General features: G+C 34.4%; 1 protein-coding gene across 1 annotated transcript in view; it reads left to right on the top strand.

The window, feature by feature from the left end:
* Window positions 1-15,653: 15,653 nt before the first annotated feature.
* Window positions 15,654-20,109, top strand: part of GMNC (geminin coiled-coil domain containing) — a 41,304-nt gene continuing 36,848 nt past the window's right edge. The window contains exon 1 of the mRNA XM_032337870.1: window positions 15,654-15,771. Within this exon, the coding sequence (XP_032193761.1) occupies window positions 15,745-15,771 (27 nt within the window). The 5' untranslated portion in view covers window positions 15,654-15,744. The remainder of the gene's footprint in view (window positions 15,772-20,109) is intronic.

The raw sequence follows: 20,109 nt of genomic DNA on the forward strand, positions 1-20,109 counted from the left end.
TGAATTACAAATAATTTTAAATAGGATTTTCAGAGAGAGATGATAAAATTGCTATTCCATAGATTATAAGAATCAAATAAAAACGATGTGTCTGAATAAGCTATGCAAATAAGAAAGCATGAAACAACACTACTATTATCCTGCATTAACAGGACTAAGCATGCAATCTAGTAGATAAAGTCTGCTCCAGGTAGTAAAGTATGAAGAGAAAGTGGGGAGGAACAAGAGAATGTACCACAGTATTCTGAGGAGGTACAGGTCTTATGTAACGAGGGCAAAAGAAGATCTTTCAAGGCATTACTATTTAAGCCAAATATGGGTATTTGAAAATGAAAGTGAGTAAGGAAAGGGAGTGCCAATTCAAGGGAAATAGTGAGAGAAATTTTCTATTTAATATGTTTAGTGCTATATTCAGTGTCCTGGGAGACATAGAAATTTCAGATATAGCCCCTGATTTTAGGATCAAGGCTTCCTCTCTGAAAAACTGACTTGTATTCATGAAATAATTGGACAATAGTGCATATGCATGCCAGTTGGGTGCCATGATGGATACCTCTAACTAAAGTTCTAAAATTTATTTTCTGTTGGAATCTGAGGGTACAGTTTAATTCCTCCAGGAGAATCAGGCTGTTATCATTTTACAAATCGTGCAAAGTTCTAAGGCTAGACATTTTCTTTTCCTTCAGCTGGTCCTTATTTTTAACTATGTGAATAATTTCATGTCATGGTTGTTTCAGAAATGGAAATAGAGTAGTTAAAATCTACAAAGAAATACCCTTGCTAAGTCAAAAACCATTAAAAAAATATCTGAGCCAAAAAGAGTTCTGGAAGAAAATATTCTTAGTGAGAATGAAGAGAAGTACAGGTCTCCAGTTTTATTTTTCCAGAATATCTCCTTCACTTTGGGGTTCTCAAACTTTGATTCTTGCTGTTTGTCTATACTCTATCAAAATGTGGACCCCTCACTATACATTCCCATACTTCTCTTTAATTTCATTTCATAGTACTTTGTAAATATTCATTAATCATTTACTTTGCATGAGACACCATGTTTGTTACATTATAAAATTTATCTCATTGAGTCCTCACAAAACACTATAAGATATTGTGTGCTTTAATATATTATTATAATTTCCATTTTCATCTGAGGAAAACTTAGATTGGAAGAAATTAAGCAACCTGCTTTAAATTACACAGGAAATAAGTTGTCCCTGCTAGGATTCAAATCAAGAGATCTTCTTGCTTTCTATTTCACACTCATTTACTCATGTTCATACGTGATTAATACCCATCCCTCAGGCTGTCACTCCCTCAAGGTAGCATCTTTATTTAATTTACTGTTGTATTTCCAAGGTCTATCCTGGTGTTTTGTACAAAGGAGACAAATTAAAAATAAAGATCTGTGTTGCAGCAAGATTAAAAACAGAATAATGGCATAATGAGAAAACTAACTTAAAGTTCATAAAAATGAGCAAGACATTTTGAAAGATTTCCACTTCTGGCCAAGATGGATCAAAAGGAGCCAGACAGACATCATGACTAAAACAATTCAGGCACCAGATAAAATATATTTTTAAAAATGTTTCTAAAGTATTTGAACATCAGGGAATGAAGGATAGCAATCTTTAATATGAGAAACAAAATAGGTTAAGCCCTACAGTCATTCTAGCTTAATGTCTGAATGTTTCCAGGCAACAATGCAGGAAAGGGGAACCCAGGTGGAGCCAGGTAGTCTCCATGCACTAGAAAATAGAACACAGAATCCAGAAAGATCAAGGTAGCTAGAGTTCACAGTGCAGAGACAGGGAGAAAAGAAAACTACACAGAGTAAAAACTCTGGATATAGAAAAGGGGCCCTCTTGAGGACTCAGGTGTGTAATGAGTACTGATTAAATAGTATTTAATTGAGGAAGCTATCCAAGGTCATTGAAAGAACCACCTGAAAGAGTTAAGAGAAACGATCTCTGAAATTCACACAGGGCACAGAATGTTTCTGTTCCTATTCCTATCAATCAGAGTAGAAAACCTCATAATCCATAGGTCATTGAAGAGGGTATTCAGTGTTTTGTTTTGTTTTGTTTTTTCTCAGTAGTTGTGAAAAACAAGCTCTATGTTAAACATGCTGTGGTTTTGTTTGTCAAATCTTAAGAATAAGAATGAAAAGGATCAAATAGTTTCCAAGTAACTTAACTGTATCCTCAAAAAAAAAAAAAATCAAAGACCTTTACAGAAACAAAATATTTTACTTTTTTTTTTGGTCAGAGAGAGTGAGCATATGCAGACAGAGTGGCAGGCAGAGGGAGAAGCAGGCTTCCTGCCGAGCAAGGAGTCCGATGTGGGACTCGATCCCAGGACGCTAGGATGATGACCTGAGCCAAAAGCAGCTGCTTAACCAACTGAGCCACCCCGGCGTCCCAACAAAATATTTTAAAGGCACTCCTCAAAAAGGTAAAATTAATCATCTCTGGAACTCAACCAAACATTCCCAGGCATGAAAAGAAATAGGAATTACTATTTATAATTGTATTTATAATAATAAATTATAAATTTATTATAAATAATTATAAATTACAATTTATAAGGGGAAAAAATAAAATGAAACAGATCTAGAAATGACACAAATGATGAAATTAGTAGACAAGGGCATAAAAACAGTTATTACAACTGCATTCCATATACACAATAATCTAGAGGGAAAAAATGAGTATACTAAACAGAAATATGGAAGATATAAAAACACATAAATCAAATTTGTAAGAATAGAAACTACAGTGTTTGAGAAAAAAATATGTGGAATTTGATAAATGGCAAATAGATACTACAGGAGAGAATATATTAGTGAATTGAAGACATAGCAGGGTTATAAACCCACAGAGGCAAGATGCTCCATAAACCTGAATCATAAGAAATAACAACAACAACAACAACAACAAAACACAAAATGACACAAAAGAAAAAAAAAACACACCAACATACTTCATAACTAACTTACTTAAAGACTAGTGATAAAGTCATTTTAAAAATGGTTAAATTAGGAGAAAGCACATTGCATATAGAGGAAGAAAAATGAGAATAACAGCAAATATAATGCTAGAAACAACTGAAGCCAAAGACAGTGGAGCAACATCTTTAAAAACTGAAAGAGTGCCTGGGTGCCACAGTCGGTTAAGCATCTGCCTTCCGCTCAGATCATGATCTCAGGGTCCTCAGATCCAGTCCCATATTGGACTCCCTGCTCAAGTGGGAGTCTGCTTCTGCCTCTCCCTCTGCCTTTCCCCCCCAGCTCATGCTCTCTTTCTCTCAAATAAATAAATAAAATCTAACAAGAAAAAGAACAAGAACACCAATATAATAAAGAACTGAAAGAAAAATACTGTAACCACAAAATTTTTTACCTATCAAAAATATTTATAAAAAATGAAGGTGAAAGAAAGGCTTACTTTAGACATAGAAAGCTAAAGGAAAACAAGCACAGCAAAAATGTAAGGGAAGTGCTTCATATCAGATGAGAATCTACATCTGCAAGCAGAATGACAATCACCCAAAATGGTAACTACTCAGCAAAATATAATGTTTTTAGTTAAAATCTCTTTAAAAAATAATTGGCAAAAATAATTGAAAAAATAGCAAAAATCCTCAACAGAAAAAAAGGAAGAATACTGTTGGAAAGTTCTTATACTATATAAGAAGTTTTATATTCTTTATATGGAAGTCATATAAATCATACAAAAAGAATGACGATTTAAATTGTACAAATCAGGAATCAATAAAAGACATCATTACTGACCAAAATAAATTTTTAAAATTTTAAGAAAAATAATGAACATTTTTAACAAATTGGACAATTTTGACAAGATAGACTAACTCCTACAAGAGCAAAAATTAGCAAAACTGACTCAAGAAGAAATAGAAAGTCTGAATACATCTATAACAGACAAAAAAAATTAAGTAATTAAAAATCTTCCCACAAAGAAAATCTCAAGCTTACATGGCTTCAAAATGAATTCTATCAAATATTAAGTAAAAAGTAATAACAAGCTTTGACAAACTGTTTCAGAAAACAGAGAAAGCGCAATTTCTAACTCATTGTATAAGCCAGTATTACTCTGATATCAAAACTAGGTAACAACCTCATTAATAAAAAAAAAATACAGATAAATAACATTTGTGCACATACATGCATAAATCATTAACATAATCCTAGCAAAACAAGAATATATTAGGAAACAATACCATTTATAATTGCATCAAAAAGAATAAAAAAAAAACCCTAGAAATAAATTTAACCAAGGAGGTGAAAGACCTGTATTCTGAAAACTGTAAGACTTTGAAGAAAGAAATTGAAAATGATACAGAAGATGGAAAGATATATATGTTCATGGATAGGAAGAATTAATATTATTAAAATCTCCATACTACTCAAAGCAATCTGCTGGTTCAATATAATCCCCACCAAATACCTGAAGACAAGGAAAGGGCGATTAATGGGGAGAGATAACAAGTGCTGGAGTGTGTGTAGAAAGGTTCCCTACTTATTGAAAGACAGGTTTATAGTAGGCAGATGATCCAGTTACCTATTTACTATAAAACAAACCACCCCCAAACAAAATTATTTTATCATACTTCTAGATTCTGTGTATAAGGAATTAAGGTTGGACTCAGAACACATGGTTTATCTTTGTGTTCCACAAGGTTTAGAGCCTCAGCTGGGAAGATTTGGAATGCTGGGTGCTGGAATCATCTGGAGACTTCTTTACTTACATGTAACATGCTTGCACAGTGATAACTCAAATGACTTCCTCCTTCCATATAATCTTAGAGCTTCTCCATGTAGCCGGCCTCTCTATATCACCTGTCCAGGGATGGTGGCCTCAGTGTAGTAGGGTTTCTAACACTGCAAACTCCAAGAGGGAATGTTTCAACGAACAAGATGGAAGCTTCATAGCTTTTTTAAATCTATGCTTACTTAGCACCACTTCCACCTAATTTGTCAACAGTCACAAGCCCATCCAGATTTAAGGGGAGGGAACATAGTTACCTACCTAAAACCACAATGATAGATTAATTTTAGAGAAACATGCATGGGGTCAAGGAGTAGATGAAGATGAAAAAAAAGAACTAGTGATTTGATATGAGAAGGAAAATTCTGGAAAAGCCACTATGTTTGAGAAATCAATCAGCAAAGAGTGCAGGTTTTGGGATTATTCTGGGACTGAGAAAAATAGTGAAATGAGAAAGAAGTTTAAAATTCAATTTATTAATCAATTTCATGGAGAAAATGCCATTAGTAAAGTAAAAATGTAAACAAATTGGGGGAAATACAGAACAATGTATTTACCATTGTAATTACCATTTATTTTAATACTAAAATTATTAAATTTAATAATTTAATAATATTTAATACCATTTAATAAATGGTAAACACATTGTATTTACCATTTATTTAATATTTTAATATTTTATTTATTAAAAATAAAAATATTTAATATTTTAGTAAAAATATTAAACACTAAATATTTAAGTAATATTTAATATTTAATACCATAATGTTTTAATATTAATTAATAATAAAATAATATTATTATTTCAATAATTAAATTACCATTTAATATATTAATATTTAATAAAATAAATTTATTTTAATGGTATTTTAATTATAAAATACCATTTATTTAAATACTAAAATTTATTTTAATACTTTAATAATGGTAAAAATACCATTTATTTAATATTTTAATGATTTCACAAGTAAATAAGACCAACAGCCCAAGGGAGAAGAACATAGTGTTCTAATAATGAACTAACATGAGATGTAAGCCCGCAGCATTATGTGAAAATTGGGCATAACTTCTTACATAATTAATAGGTTAGATTAACAAGCAAAAATTCAAAAAAGAAATTCTTTTTCAGGTTTAAGAATTTTTTAAAGTAGTTTTTAAATGATGACTATGAAGCATAAGAGAAATTTGACATCTTTTCATCATGTTTGCTGAAGGCATCAGGTACATATTTGAGTTTCAAACACGTCTTGAGTGTAGCACGTGCTTTGTTATAGAAGATTTTGTGTGGAAAAGTTGGAGGATAATTTTACTATGAACAGAATGAGAGAAGAATTTCATAAACTTTATACAAAAATATGTTTCAAATAATTTTAATTTATTACACTCACAGGACACATGGATATGCACACTGGTAATTGCTGCATTTGTAAGTTCATAAACTCAGGTTTCCTTTTGAATAGCAGAATACAGAGAAACCATCCGTTCCCAAATGCTGCTCTCTCTTTATCCCAACAGGTGGGCTTCAGGCTTTTCTATACACGTAGTTATTGCAGACAAATCTTTCCCCTTTTCTCTAAGCCATTCGCCCCTCCCGTGAGCTCCAGTTCTTTATGATGAGATGACTCATTAAGCTTTCTTCCCTGCAGGAAGCTGACACCCAATTAATGAGCTGACACTGTTCTGTGTCCGCTCTCACTAGTGCAATAAGGCTCTGTTTACAAACACAGGCTGTTGTGCCTGTTAGGGAGGGCAGGTTAAAATCCCCCTGCTGGGCCAGTTTGTTCAAAATCATAAGGCTTCTTTAAACAATGTCTTTGTGCCTTAAACATCAGACATACTGCTTTCAGCAGGATGCAAGTCACCCTAATGGCAACATCCTGTTTGGTGGGAAAGGGACCAATGGACTTAGCTTTTTTATTATAAATAATATAAATGGTAATATTTTATTGCAAAACTGTTCTCAATGTTATATAATGGTAGACAATTGTGTACTTTTAAGATAAAATTTCAGGTTTGAAGACTTTTTTTTTCTTACCCCAACTACAAATATGGTTAAATCTAAACTCCATCTGTGTTTTCCTCCCTCCAGTTAAAATTCCATCTGCCCTTCTCCATTTGGCAAACTACTGTCTTACCCCAGGCCCCACATAAAATATCATCTCTGTGAAATCTTTCTTGAATTCCTCAGGAAGGAGTAGCTCTTTGAAGAGTTTCTACAAGAATTTTTAAATTGTCCTATAGTGGTATATCACAACTAGCTTCCTTTTAATACTTCTTCACTAAAGAAATGGCCAATATATAGTGTAGTGCATGACACATAATACATGCTTGTTTAGGCTTCTAGTACTGTAAATATGGATTTCCTACTATTGTGCTCTATACCTATGAGTACCACTTCATCTTCATCTTACACCTAAGGAACTCATTGCTTACTAAAATCATTTCTCTTCCTATTTAGTCTGTATTCTATGTCTTTCCCACATGATTAGTTAGTTATCTAGATCAACCATATCAGCACCTATGTAAAACTAGTAGGCAGGTATAGTGCCAGCCAAGAGCCTTCTCTTCCAACCTTCCAGCTAAGTTTGGTAAAGAGAACATAACAGACTTCAACAAGTTCTGGACTGTGAATGACAATTGAAAATGACCTCCAGCTATACATGTCACAATGGTCATGTCTCAGTCTCTGAGGGATAGAAAGAGAGAGAGAGAGAGAGAGAGAGAGAGAGAGAGAGAAATGCAGAAGTGAGAGTCCAAAAGTACTAGATGTAAATAACACAGGTGTCCTGATGTTGAGCATCAGGACAATGTGAAAATATTAGATGGTTTTAAGCAAAGATGGATAATGAGATGAAATTTGCATTCCTAAAATATTATTTTTGTAACATTGTGGAGTTTGGATTGGAAGAAGGTCTCAAAGGATATGGGAAGACCCAGTTTGGAATCTACTAGCAGATGAAGATTATTGTAGGTTGGGCAGGTTTAGTGGTGGTTGTCAGTGGTATGGTTGTGACAGAGGTGAAAAGATGTGATAGGTTTGAGATTTAAGTACCAGTTGTTGGTGAGAGATATTATATGAGAAATAAAGAGGGGAAGTAAAAATTTAAGAAATATGTCCTGGGATTCATAGTTAGTGAGTGGTATAGGCAGACTTTGACCTGAGAAATCTACTCTAGAATTTGGGCACTTTATACTATCTCTCAGCACTACTCCCTGCTAGATAAATACTGAAAAATCTCAGCCACTACTCCATGCTAGATAAAAAATGAAACATCTAAAAGCCAGCATATAAACTTCCTCAAACTGAGAACAGATATATACCTCCTTAAAGGAAGTGTTCCACCCCTGAGAGATTCATCAAATAGTCTTTTGGTCAAGTCAAGAAGATACCTCTCTAGACTTTGTTTCACTCAAGAAAATCCTAGGCAGAAGACAAATGGGAATGAGAGAGTTTTTTATGATCTTAGATGTCTCTTTTTCATTGAGAAAGTGTGTTGGAAGTAAATGGGGAGAAGGAAGGAGATAAATCTGGAATTTCTAGGTCTTAACTTAAAAAATCTGTAGCCATGTGGGTTTTAAGTGGCCAAGTCTTAAGTTTTAGCTGGCTGTGAAGTATGGCTACTCTATTACTGCCACACTTTATCTTCAGTCTTATTTGAATATCTTGCTAACTTGAAAAGCACTTTAGACAAGACCATCAGGAAATGTGGGTTTAGTCACTAATTTGGTATGATAATCTGAGTCACTTGAATTTCTAATATTCTTTCCACCACTGACTTTCTATAACTTATTAATTGTATTCTTCAGGTTTCAAAATTTAGACATTTGTTGCTAACTTGTACTTTTTCAAATATATTTATTTAATTCTTTGAGAGAGAGAGCAAGCAGGGGAAGAGGGAAAGAGAATCTCAAGCAGACTCCCCACTAAGTACAGAGCCCAAAGGGGCCTCCATTTCATGACTCTGAGATCATAACCTGAGCAGAAATTGAAAGTTGGACACTTAACTGTCTGAGCCACCCAGGAACACTCAGATTTGTGCTTTTTAATTTTATTCTGCAAAAATCCATTATGGCCATATTGTGTAGTTTTTGGTGTATAATGGAAACATGGATATACAAGTATTTATTTTTCATATGTTCCTTCTGCAAGAAATTTATCAAGTGAGACTTCAGACACAGTGGTAATTAGTAAAATATAAAGATATATTAATCATAATTGCATATTATAAAATTATAATTGCATGGCACTCTATATATTTTATCATATCATTCTTGTAAGAATCTGTAAGATTATTAACATTGTTGTTTTATGTTGAAAGAGACTAAAATGAAAAGTTAAGCAACTTGACCAAGGTCCTATAGTTATTTAGAGACAGAGTCAGAATTTGAATACAGTTTTTTCCACATTCAAAGTTCATGTTCTTAATAATTATAAAATATTTTCTATCCTACATGATTGAACCTCCTTAAGGATCCATTTGGAGGCACTTAGAGCTAGCATCAAGCAATGTTTTAACCTGCTCCGTTTCCGACCTGGGCCGGTTCACCCCTCCTTAGGCAACCTGGTGGTCCCCCCCTCCCGGGAGGTCACCATATTGATGCCGAACTTAGTGCGGACACCTGATTGGCATAGCTCACTACAGCCCAGAACTCCTGGGCTCAAGCGATCCTCCTGCCTCAGCCTCCGGAGGAGCTGGGACTACAGGCGCGCGCCACCATGCCCAGCACAATGCTTTAAGTATGCTAACAAGAGTTCAGAAAAATGGAATGACTGCTTTCTTGCCAAAAGGAGAACTGTGGATCTGGGTTTTGAAGAATGAGTAGAGGTTACCAGACAGGAAACCAAAAGCAAAATCAAAACCAAAACAAAGCAAAACACTGCACATGCAATAATAAAGAGGAAAGCGTGGTTTTGCTTAGAGAGAATGGAGTTTGGATGGAGCATCTCCATCTGTGAATGATGGAAATACAAGCCAAGGCTTGAAAAGGAAGTGAGAGCAGGATCATGAAGACCCACATACATATTACAAAGTAATCAGGGTTTCACTTTTTCTGAGCATAACTTTCAAAGCTGTTTAATGGAAACTTTAGTAAACGTTAAAACTGCTTTCTCTGGTTCTTTTTTGCTTACAATGTTTCCACCACATCACATCACACAAACCAGCTTACTTGAATTTGTCAGGCATTGGTATTTTCTTAAGATGCGATTCCTACTTTTTAATTAGTCTATAATGTAGTTGAAAAGTGACATTACACATATACACACATGTATATATGTAAAATACTTAAAAGAAAACTTTGTATATATAGGTATACGTGATGCTTAAAATGAAGCTGCACAGTATATATAATTTTCCATAAAACAAAAAGTGACACATTAACATTAATAAGTGAAATATGGTCCTGTATGTTAGGACCCTACAAATGGTACAGAAAACATATGAGCTTCATTAATTCAGATGCAGGAGCAAGTTCTTAGAACAAAATAGGTCATGGAAATATACAAAGTGGTGAAGAGCATGGGTACTAGAATCAGATCTAAGTTCTAACCCCAATAACTTCAAAATTTGTTTGACCTTGAAGAAATGCCTTGTCTTTCAGTTTCTTCACAAGTAAATTAGCTGTTACAGTAAATAGAGTGCTTAAAATGTAATAAATGATCAATAATATTAGTTAGATAATGATTCTTTGAGGATCAGGAATTGTTGATAGTCACTGAAAAGGCGGTGGGGGGAATAGGAGAGGATACAAAAGAAAGAGGTATGTCTGAGGCTATGACTAACTGGAGTGAATAGAGAAGTTGAAAATCCAGATAGAGTTAGATATGCCAGGATCATAATGGAGGCAGCTTAGGAGGATAATGGAGAAAAACCTGAATCCCCCACTGGGCCATTTTGACAGTTTCCTACCTCGAGCAACTAACCATTCTTCTGAAACTTAGCTTGTTGACTGTTAAATAGGTTTTATTATTCAGAAGTGTTTAGGAGAGTATATAGCATAGGAAAGAATGTATTATTAAAAGACACGATTAAGACATCTATCTTACACTGAACACCTGTACAACAACCCTGTTTATATCTATTTTTTGAAAGTGTATAATCCATTACTATATTGAAAGACTGACCTGACTCTAACATTTAGCCATTGGAAGAATGTCTTGTACCAAATTAGTGGTAAAGAGTTATTTCATACTAGTCAGGCCTACAAATTTTAGAAAAACATCCTACCAAGATTCAGGATCAAATGAAGGCAGTCGAGTCCTTTCAGGTCTAGAATCATCCAGAATCATAATGTATGTATCATACACATTAAAGAATTTTTGAAATTCTGCAAGAAAGAGTCTTCTGAACTCTGTTTCTTCTGATTTCTTCACATGTATTTGAGCCCTGAGCCATTTTTATCATTAAGTATTTACTAATATTTAATGGAACTATGGAACCTGTGGCCCTGCTTTGTTAGAACCAGGGGACAGGGCTGCAGTCTTTCTAAAACTTGACTGAAACAGCATGATGTGCTTCCACATGGCTGTTCACAGGGCCTTAGTACTTCTTTACAGGAGTCTCTTCCCATGGCTGGCTGAGTGTCCCCAAGACATGGCTGTTGGCTTCCTCCACAATGAGTGATCCCAGAGAGATATCAAGGCAGAAGCCATGATGTTTTCATGAGGAAGTATTATAGTAACCCACATGATTATGTTTGGCATAATCTATTTGTTCCAAAAGAGTCAGTAAGTCTAGTCCTCACTTTAGGACAGAAGCACTGGGCTCCATCTCTTGAAGAAATGAGTATCAGAGAAGTTCTGAACATATTTTTGATCTACCACATTGCCCTTTTGAATTTAAGTGGAGAAACTCAGAAGCCTGCCTGAGTTCTTAGTCACCTCTTTGTTCCTCACTACCTCTTTAGGTTTTCACTGGACAAATCCCAGGCTCCCTCAAAAAGGAGTTTAAAACCATTATTAGCATAGAAAATTCTTAATTCAGAAAATGTTTCTGTTGCAAGTAAATAACCATGTTCCTTGTCCATGTTAGCATAGCTAACGATTTTTGCAAATTCAGGTAAAATTTTACTGAGAAAGACTTCAAGCATTTAGGTATTTTCTGAAGTATAATCAGAAGGTCCTAGTTTTGTTTAGTCTTCAACTGAATAAAAAATTCTACTAACCATGAAGTCTTGACATCCTGAGACAATTGATAAATGTAGGAAGTTTGATTTAAGAATGGCTCCTATGCTAATCATTAAAACAACTGAACATTCCCTAAGCAAGATAAGGTTTTCTTACTTATAAATAAAATTACAGTACTAACAACTTGATTTTTTCTCATAAGTATACTGTATATTTCTATACAACTATTCTAAAAATTTAAATATACAGATAGAAGTTTTCATATAAGAAACATGATAGACATTCAGGGTTTGGTCTCAATTGTGTGAACTTGAGCATCACATCGCTGTAATCAATCTGGTTCTCTCGTAAACATAAAATAAATAAAATATGTTGTTGAATTAAATGGTCTAAATGCTCTTTTGTGCAAATAGTTTCTGGTCCTAAAAGTCCCACTTCTAGTTTAAAGTAAATCCTGGAAATATCTTAAAGCTATAAGCTGTTATTTCTAAGGGGATAAATAAAGGATATAAGGTGTGTGTGTGTTTGTGTGTGTGTGTATTTTAGAGAGAGGGAGAGAGAATGCGGGAAGGGGCAGAGGGAGAGGGAGAGAGAGAGACTCTTAAGCTCGCTCCACACCCAGCATGGAGCCTGACATGGGGCTCTCAATCTCACAACCCTGACATCATGACCAGACATCATGTCCAAATAAAAAATTGGACATTTAACTGGTTAAGCTACCCAGGTTCCTCGAGGATATATGTTTTAAATAGTTAAAAATGCATGAAATAATATTCAGGAAAGGGTATTTTTAAAATTTGTTTGTTAAAAGCAAAATATATAATCCAAATGTTACAAATGATCCCATGTGAAACACGCAGGTATTCTTAATACTGATAGAAAGCTTTATCTTTATACAAATGTCAAATAGATATTTTGTCCTTGAAAATAAACTATCTTAATGATTGAAATGGCTTAATTTAAAAGATCAAACAATAAAGCAAACTACCAGGATGTAGGTGAGTAATACACATTTATATAAATAAGAAAAAGCGAACTGATTTATGCCCCCAGGTCTTAAAACAATACATTGCAGGGACTCAGCCCACAGCTTATAACAAAATAAGCATAGTTCATAACAAAATTAAGTGGATTTAGCGGTATTTCAATATAAAGGAATTAGATTTTTTGGGGTCTGATCTTATTATTGATATGCTCAATAAACTTCTATCAACTGAAATGAAGACCCTAAAAAAAGGGATTCTTTTCACAGCAAATATTTAACACCTGCTGTATGCAAGGCACCATGATCAAGTGGCACCAGTCAGTTAATCAGAACAATCACACAAGTAGTCTGATGAAAAGCCATCCTCTTTTGGCCCTACTGATAGTGTTTTTCAAAAATTAGAAGCTCTGCAGAGATAGAGCACTGATCTGTGAGTTCACCTCTCAGTGTGAGGCAGGCAGTTAGCAACCTTCCATTCACCAAAAAGACCCTATTGAACTCTTTGGTCTGTGCAATTTCCTTACCTAATGACCTAAACAAGTTCTGTTTTTAGACTTGATTGATCCCCACCATTTTGAATACTCTGTTTCTGTGAAATAAAACCTGAGGTGTCAGACCACTTGAAGACAAAATTATGTGAGAATAATGCATCTCACTATATGTCTCATTATTAGTGAACACATATTTGCACAAAAATTGTGCCAGGCCTGATGCTAAAAACTTTATGTACATTAACTCAGTTCATCCTTACACCAACTACCTGTAGTAAGTCAGGTAGGACAGGTGATATTTTCAGATGAGGAAACAATTTTCTCAAGGCCATATTGTTGCTAAGTATTACATCCCTGCCTCAAACAAGCTAACACAGATCCCATGCTCTACATTGTTGCACTTCTTGTCCTTCTTATTTGAAGTTTCCCCTGGCTATATTTTCAGCAAGATGTAGAATTTTGGGTGTTTAAAATGAATTACAGCTAATTTAAAAAAGAAATTCTGTATAAACCATTCTCAGGAAAACAATAATCATATTCACACACACATACACGCATATATTCACTCACACATGCTGTTCATGTGTACTTTGTGTAATGGCAGAGCATAGAAATGAGTCTACTTGGTCATATCTGTAAATCTTCTCCCAACTATTAATTCACTAATAAATGCTATAAAGTTGTTAGTGACAATCTAGTAAGGGAGGCTACATAATCAATTTTACTTAAGTGTCTATACTATTTGATCTATAAAGCATCCATCTCTATTATCTATACTAACCTGAACAACAAACATAAGAAAACCAGTAAGTAAAGGACAAAGATTTGAAAATATTTAGCAGATCTTCTAAGAATAGTATTTTCTGCTAGCTCAACTAAACCTCTATAGATATCATGGAGGTTTTCGGTTTTTTTCTGTATCCAGAAATTTAGTGTTTTAGATTAAGTTGACAAACCTCAGTCAACAGATCTAAGAGACAATGAACAAAAGCTGATGATATCCTTATTGATTATGGCTGACTTTGAGTGGGAGCCTTTATGGTACAGAGACTGTAGCACCCTATATATTTGGGTACAAGTGACGGATACCAAGTACAAGTATGGTATACAAATTTGTGGATAATGGAAAAAATATCTTTTTGGTTACAGCTATGCAATTGAATACCAGACATGTGATTTTCCAATTTATCTGACAGACATACAATTTAAAGAATATTTCAAGCTATCCACTATTAATTTCCCAAGAAATCTTCCCTTTTATACAATTGAAAATCCACTTTATTCTTCATCAGACTTAGTCATAATTTAGTCTAATATGTCAGCTCCCTATCCTTTCTCCATCTGCCTTTTTCTCTAAGTGATTCAAGTATAAATAGTGTACTTGCATGGCTTGACTGAAGGCTCTCCCTTAGCCTTTTTCTCAAGGCTTCTCCTATGGCAATGAAGCCATAAGAGACTCACTTCGATAAAAGATGACATCTGTGCTTTAGATCATTGTGAACCATTTCAGGTAGGCCATGTGTTGTACCTTGACCTAACATCTCATTTCTCTTCCCACCACTGTGGCCAATTAAATGGGGGCCATGTAAGGAGCCAGTTGACTGGTTGTGTGCGGACTATCACCACAAGAGCTTAAGGGCCACAAATCTCTGTTATTACCAAGCTGTTGCTGCCAGAAGCATGCTGATTCCTGACAAAAAGAATAGATTAGGATCAATCAAATCTCCCCCAGGCTTGTCAGTGGGACTTTTAACCACACCTTCTACCTCAAACTTTCCCCTTTACCTCCTTCCAAACACCTACGCAGCAGCAAGCTAACAAGGTGTCTGCCAAACCATATGTTCATAATTAGTTAACTTCTTGTCTGTCGCTAGAGGCACCACTGATTCAGCAACAGCCCTCAAGGGTGTTGGGCATCCAATAAGACACCACCAACCAGCAACGGCCCCTCCCCTCAGCGGTAGGAGAAGAGGCATACTTAATTCCAGCTGTGGCATTGTTAAGTGAATTAACTTTATCCTCAATTTAAAAAGCCAGCATGAAATCAAAGGAGACCTCAGAAAAGAAAAATAGAGAAAATGAAAAAAAAAAAAAATGCTTGTAAAGGTTAACTCAACAAGTCTGATGAATGAAACTCAACTGGTTGGCCCCATTTAGCCAATCACTGCAAAGCAGGTTTCTGGCACCCTTGTTACTTCTGGCATAATTCTTCCTTTTATTTCCCAGTTCTGTGGTTAAGGTCTCTTGTTACACACAGAGGGGATCGATGATATAATTGTTTATGAGCCAGTGGAACACATTTTTAGGTAGTAGTGAGGTTACCAGGCAATGAGAAATTAATGTTAGAAACAGCAGTGTACGATGCTGGCTAAGAAATCTCATCTCAAGGTAAGAAGTGCTACATGTAAAATTATATTTTCAATCTACTCTTTGAGGCTATAAATGTTTGAGTGTGTGATTTTCTTTATGAAAAAGAGTTGGCAAACAACACAAAAAGTTCTAGGGAAATAAGAATTATGAAATATTTTCCCACTAAGGAAAAATATCTAATACTTGATAAAAATGTATACTTTCATTAAATTTATTTAAATGAGTCACTGATGAATTACTCTACTTTCAGCAAAATTATTTATACAGATACTACAATAAATTTATCAATATGTTTTCTTAAAAGATGAAAAGTTAATACTGAAGGTGTATATGAACCTGAGGTTTAATAGGCAAAATTTGTCAATCTCATTTCTTGTTTTGAAGCTTTCGAGAGTTTGGGGAATAAATGAAAACATCTCTAAACTTGCAAAATCTTAAGGACAATTTTTAAAAATAATCTAAATATCATGAACTTTAATTTATATAAAGTAATATAGTTATCTAAATTGGAATAAAATATTAGTTAAGTAAGAATATGTACTCCTAATGTATACACTTAAAATAAAAATTGCTATAAAATTGAGGGACAAAATGTAATTGGCCAAACAAACAAACATTTATGTTTTTACAAACAATACTCATGAGACCAAAATTATGGATATAAACATACAAGAAGATAGAAAAGTTAAATTTAAAAAATAAGATTAAATACTTTCTGTAATAATGAATTATAAAAGAGAAACCAATTTATTATTTTAAGCAATGCTACTCTTAGATTATTGTGATTTTGATGCTGTTCCTGATGTTATTAGGAAATCCTTTCATAAAGCAATCTAAGAATTTTGGACAATGTAAAGAACAGGGACAGAACAAACCTATGATCTAGATAACTACCTAGAATAGGTCACTGTTTTTAGTATCAGCTTGAGATCTAATTTCATTGTCAATCACATAATCTCTACCATTATATTAAATAACCACTGAGGTTGGCCGTGGACTCAGGGGTCTTGAGTAACAGACATTGTCATGATGATACGTGGCTTAAAGTAAATTAAGAAACAACTGATGTGGTTTGGGACCAGGGAATTAGAAAGCATAAGCCAAAGGGAAAATGTAGAAACCACAGCTTGGTACAAGTTACAGGCAATTTTCTTAATAAACCCTTTCAGGATAATGTCAGACAAGACACATCAAGCGTCTTCCCTATCCTTTAGGGAACAAATAACAATCACAGCCAAACGTTTATTTTCAAAGACTAGTTAGTCACCATCCCCCTAAAAATAATTTTTTTTTGCAACTTATTTGTCGTCAGGTAAGTTAACACTTAAATGAAAAAAGAACAAGAAAATAATCTGCTAAAAATTGCCCATTGATTAATAAACCCCCTTTTCAGTTTAATCACTCCAAATTTTTAATTTTGATGCATTTTAAACAAAATAAAGCATGATGTGACTAAAAATATAATATTAGTTCCATAGCCAAGGGTATTTACGATTCTAAAGTAGGAGTTCTTTATTTTAGCTTTCAATGTGATTGGTTTTTAATGGTTTAATTTATAATGATTATTGTACAATAGGACATGGAGATATTCAGATTAGAAATAGGAAATAATGGTAATCATATCTTAAGAACAGATTTTGAGGAATCTTAACATCTCACAGCCGGATTACAATAAGAAATAGTGAACCCTGGAAGAACAGAGAACGGTGATATAATGATGAATGGGATGTTTTAACAAAAAACTGACAGTGGTGAGCAGTGTGGATTGGAGCAAAGCAAGAGGTGGTTGAAAATGCTGAGCACTACATTTGTGACAGGCCCTTGGGCAAGGACAGCTGAAATAGGACTAGATGAAAAGAGACAAATATGAGATATATTATTATGGAATGAATCAGGTGACTACAGCTAATGAAAGAAGAAATTCAAGATGATAATGCCAGATTGGCAAGCTTCGTAGTGAAAACCATGACAGCCGCAAAAGTGATGTGAAGACAAAGATATTGGAAGTCAGTTTTTGACAGAGGAAATAGTGAGTATAGTTTTAGTCAAATTAAACTTGAGGAGTGTTATGCACAATAGGAATAAGAATCTGGCAGGTCTGGATTCTGATCGGCAGAGGGGAACATTTCAGTCTGAGAGTTACTGATATGATGGGGATTGCTGGACCTATGTGGATGGTGTACTCTTCAAGGGAGCAGATATAAACCAAGAGGAGCGATAGGTCAGGCCCTAGGTGTTAACTCCCAAGATAAAGGGGCAGAAGGGAAAGAAGTTAGGAATGAGAACATAAAAAGAGCTGAAAAGAGGAACAGAAACTACTAGAATTAGTCAAATCCTAAAGATTAAAAAAAGATAAAAACATCTCATGGAGCCTTAAAGAAAATGGTTAAAAGTCCAGTTAAATCCAATTAAACATCACTCGAAGTTTTCAAATTCCATTTCTCAAATATGAAAGCCAGTGTAGTCAAATGGTATGGAGTCAGGAGTACACAGAGAGGCGAGATTTTATAATGTATTACTTAGTAGTTTATAACCATGCTTTTAGGAGAATGGGTCAGTAATTCTCCTTTTTTAATGCTGTTCTTATCCTAGTTTGGATATGGTGGTTATACTAGCTTGATAAGATGAATTGGGGTATGTTTTCTCTTTTTCTCTTCTCTGTGACTATTTGCAATAAACTGAGATTATCAGTTCTTTGAAAATTGTATTAAAAATTGGACTATGAAACCATCTGAGCCCAGTATGTATGTTAGAAGGGGATTTTCAACTATGCATTTAGTCTCTTTAAAAGCTATCACTGTATTTTGAGTTATTTTTCTCTCTTGAGTCATTTTATTAATTCATATTTCTAAGAGTGATCATCCTAAGTTTTCAAAGATATTTGCATTAATAAATTCATAGTATATTAAGAGTTTAAAAGACTTATTTATTTACTTGAGAGAGGGAGAGAGAGCATGTAGGGGAGAAGGGGCAGAGGGAGAGGGAGAGAGAGACACAGAGAATCTCTTTTTTTAATTTATTTGAGATAGAGAGACAAAGAGAACACATGAGTGGAGGGAGAGGCAGAGGGACAAACAGACTCCCTGCTGAGTGCAGAGCCCTTACCAACCAATGACGCAGGGCTCCATCCCAGGACCCTGAGAGCATGACCTGAGCTGAAGTCACCCAGGCACCCTGGAAAGAGAGAATCTTAAGCAGACTCCCAGCTGAGCACAGAACCTGACCTAGGGCTCAATCTTATGACCCTGAGATGAGGACCTGAGCAAAAAATCAAGAGTTGGACACTTAACTGAGTGAGCCACCAAGAAGCCCCAGCATGTTATAATTTAAAACAAAAACAAAAAAACAAAACAAACAAACAAAAAAAAAACTTAGTTATATTAAACTTATAGCTCCCTTATTTCTAAAAATTAAATCTCTCTTTTCATAACCAGGGAATTATATATGTCTATTGGATTAGTTTCTTTCAGAAAACTACTACTAATTAGTAGTAGTTGATTAGGTTTTTTTTTTTTCAGTTCTTTGTTATAATTGCTCCGTTTCTTTATAATTTCTTTTCTTCTACATTTTAAAATTCTACTTTATTCTGGTTTTTGTTTTAGATTAAAAGATTTAGTTAATGTGAGATTTTTCTTTTTTCCCAGTATATTCATTTAAGCATTTGAATCACAATCCTTAACCTTTATTTCACACACATTTTTATGCAAAATTATTTTATGTAATTCTAAACTTTTTATGATATCCGTGTGATATTTTTTTCTTTAGCTAATTTATTAAACATGTAGACATGGACTTTACTTTTTTCAGGAGTATTGGCTTTGGTTTATATCCTGATTCTTAATTTTCTTAAATTACTAGAGATTATTCACTAATCTCTGAGTCCAGCAAAGCTAAAGAGTGAGTTCAACAAAGCTAAAGACTGAATTGTCCAAGACAAAAAATGACAGAAGCTTGCACCGTGGTGGGGAATGGAAGTGGAAATAATTGGAGTCTTGGAAGTTCATTTAAGATTGAGACTTCATGAATGACTGTAGAAGGTGTAGAGGGTGAAGGAGGGGTCAAATATGGCTTCCTTGATAGATTCTGCCTGGATTGGAGGAATGGTGGTTCCATTTACTGACCTGGAGAAGGTTGAGAAGGATAGCAACAATTGTGTTCAGGTTTGGACAAGTTGTGCCTGTGCTGCTTGGGAGGTAGCAAGTAGGAGATAGGAAGAATATAACAAATACACAGATCTTGAGATTCCAGGAATCACTCAGGCTAAATATATAAATTTTGAAGTCATCAAGATGTAGGAAATCACTGAAACTATGGCAGTGGATCAGTTTGCTCCAGAAAAATTTGTAGAAGAAGAAA

Source organism: Mustela erminea, chromosome 1 (genome assembly GCF_009829155.1).
Source record: "Mustela erminea isolate mMusErm1 chromosome 1, mMusErm1.Pri, whole genome shotgun sequence".
NCBI classification, from domain to species: domain Eukaryota; kingdom Metazoa; phylum Chordata; class Mammalia; order Carnivora; family Mustelidae; genus Mustela; species Mustela erminea.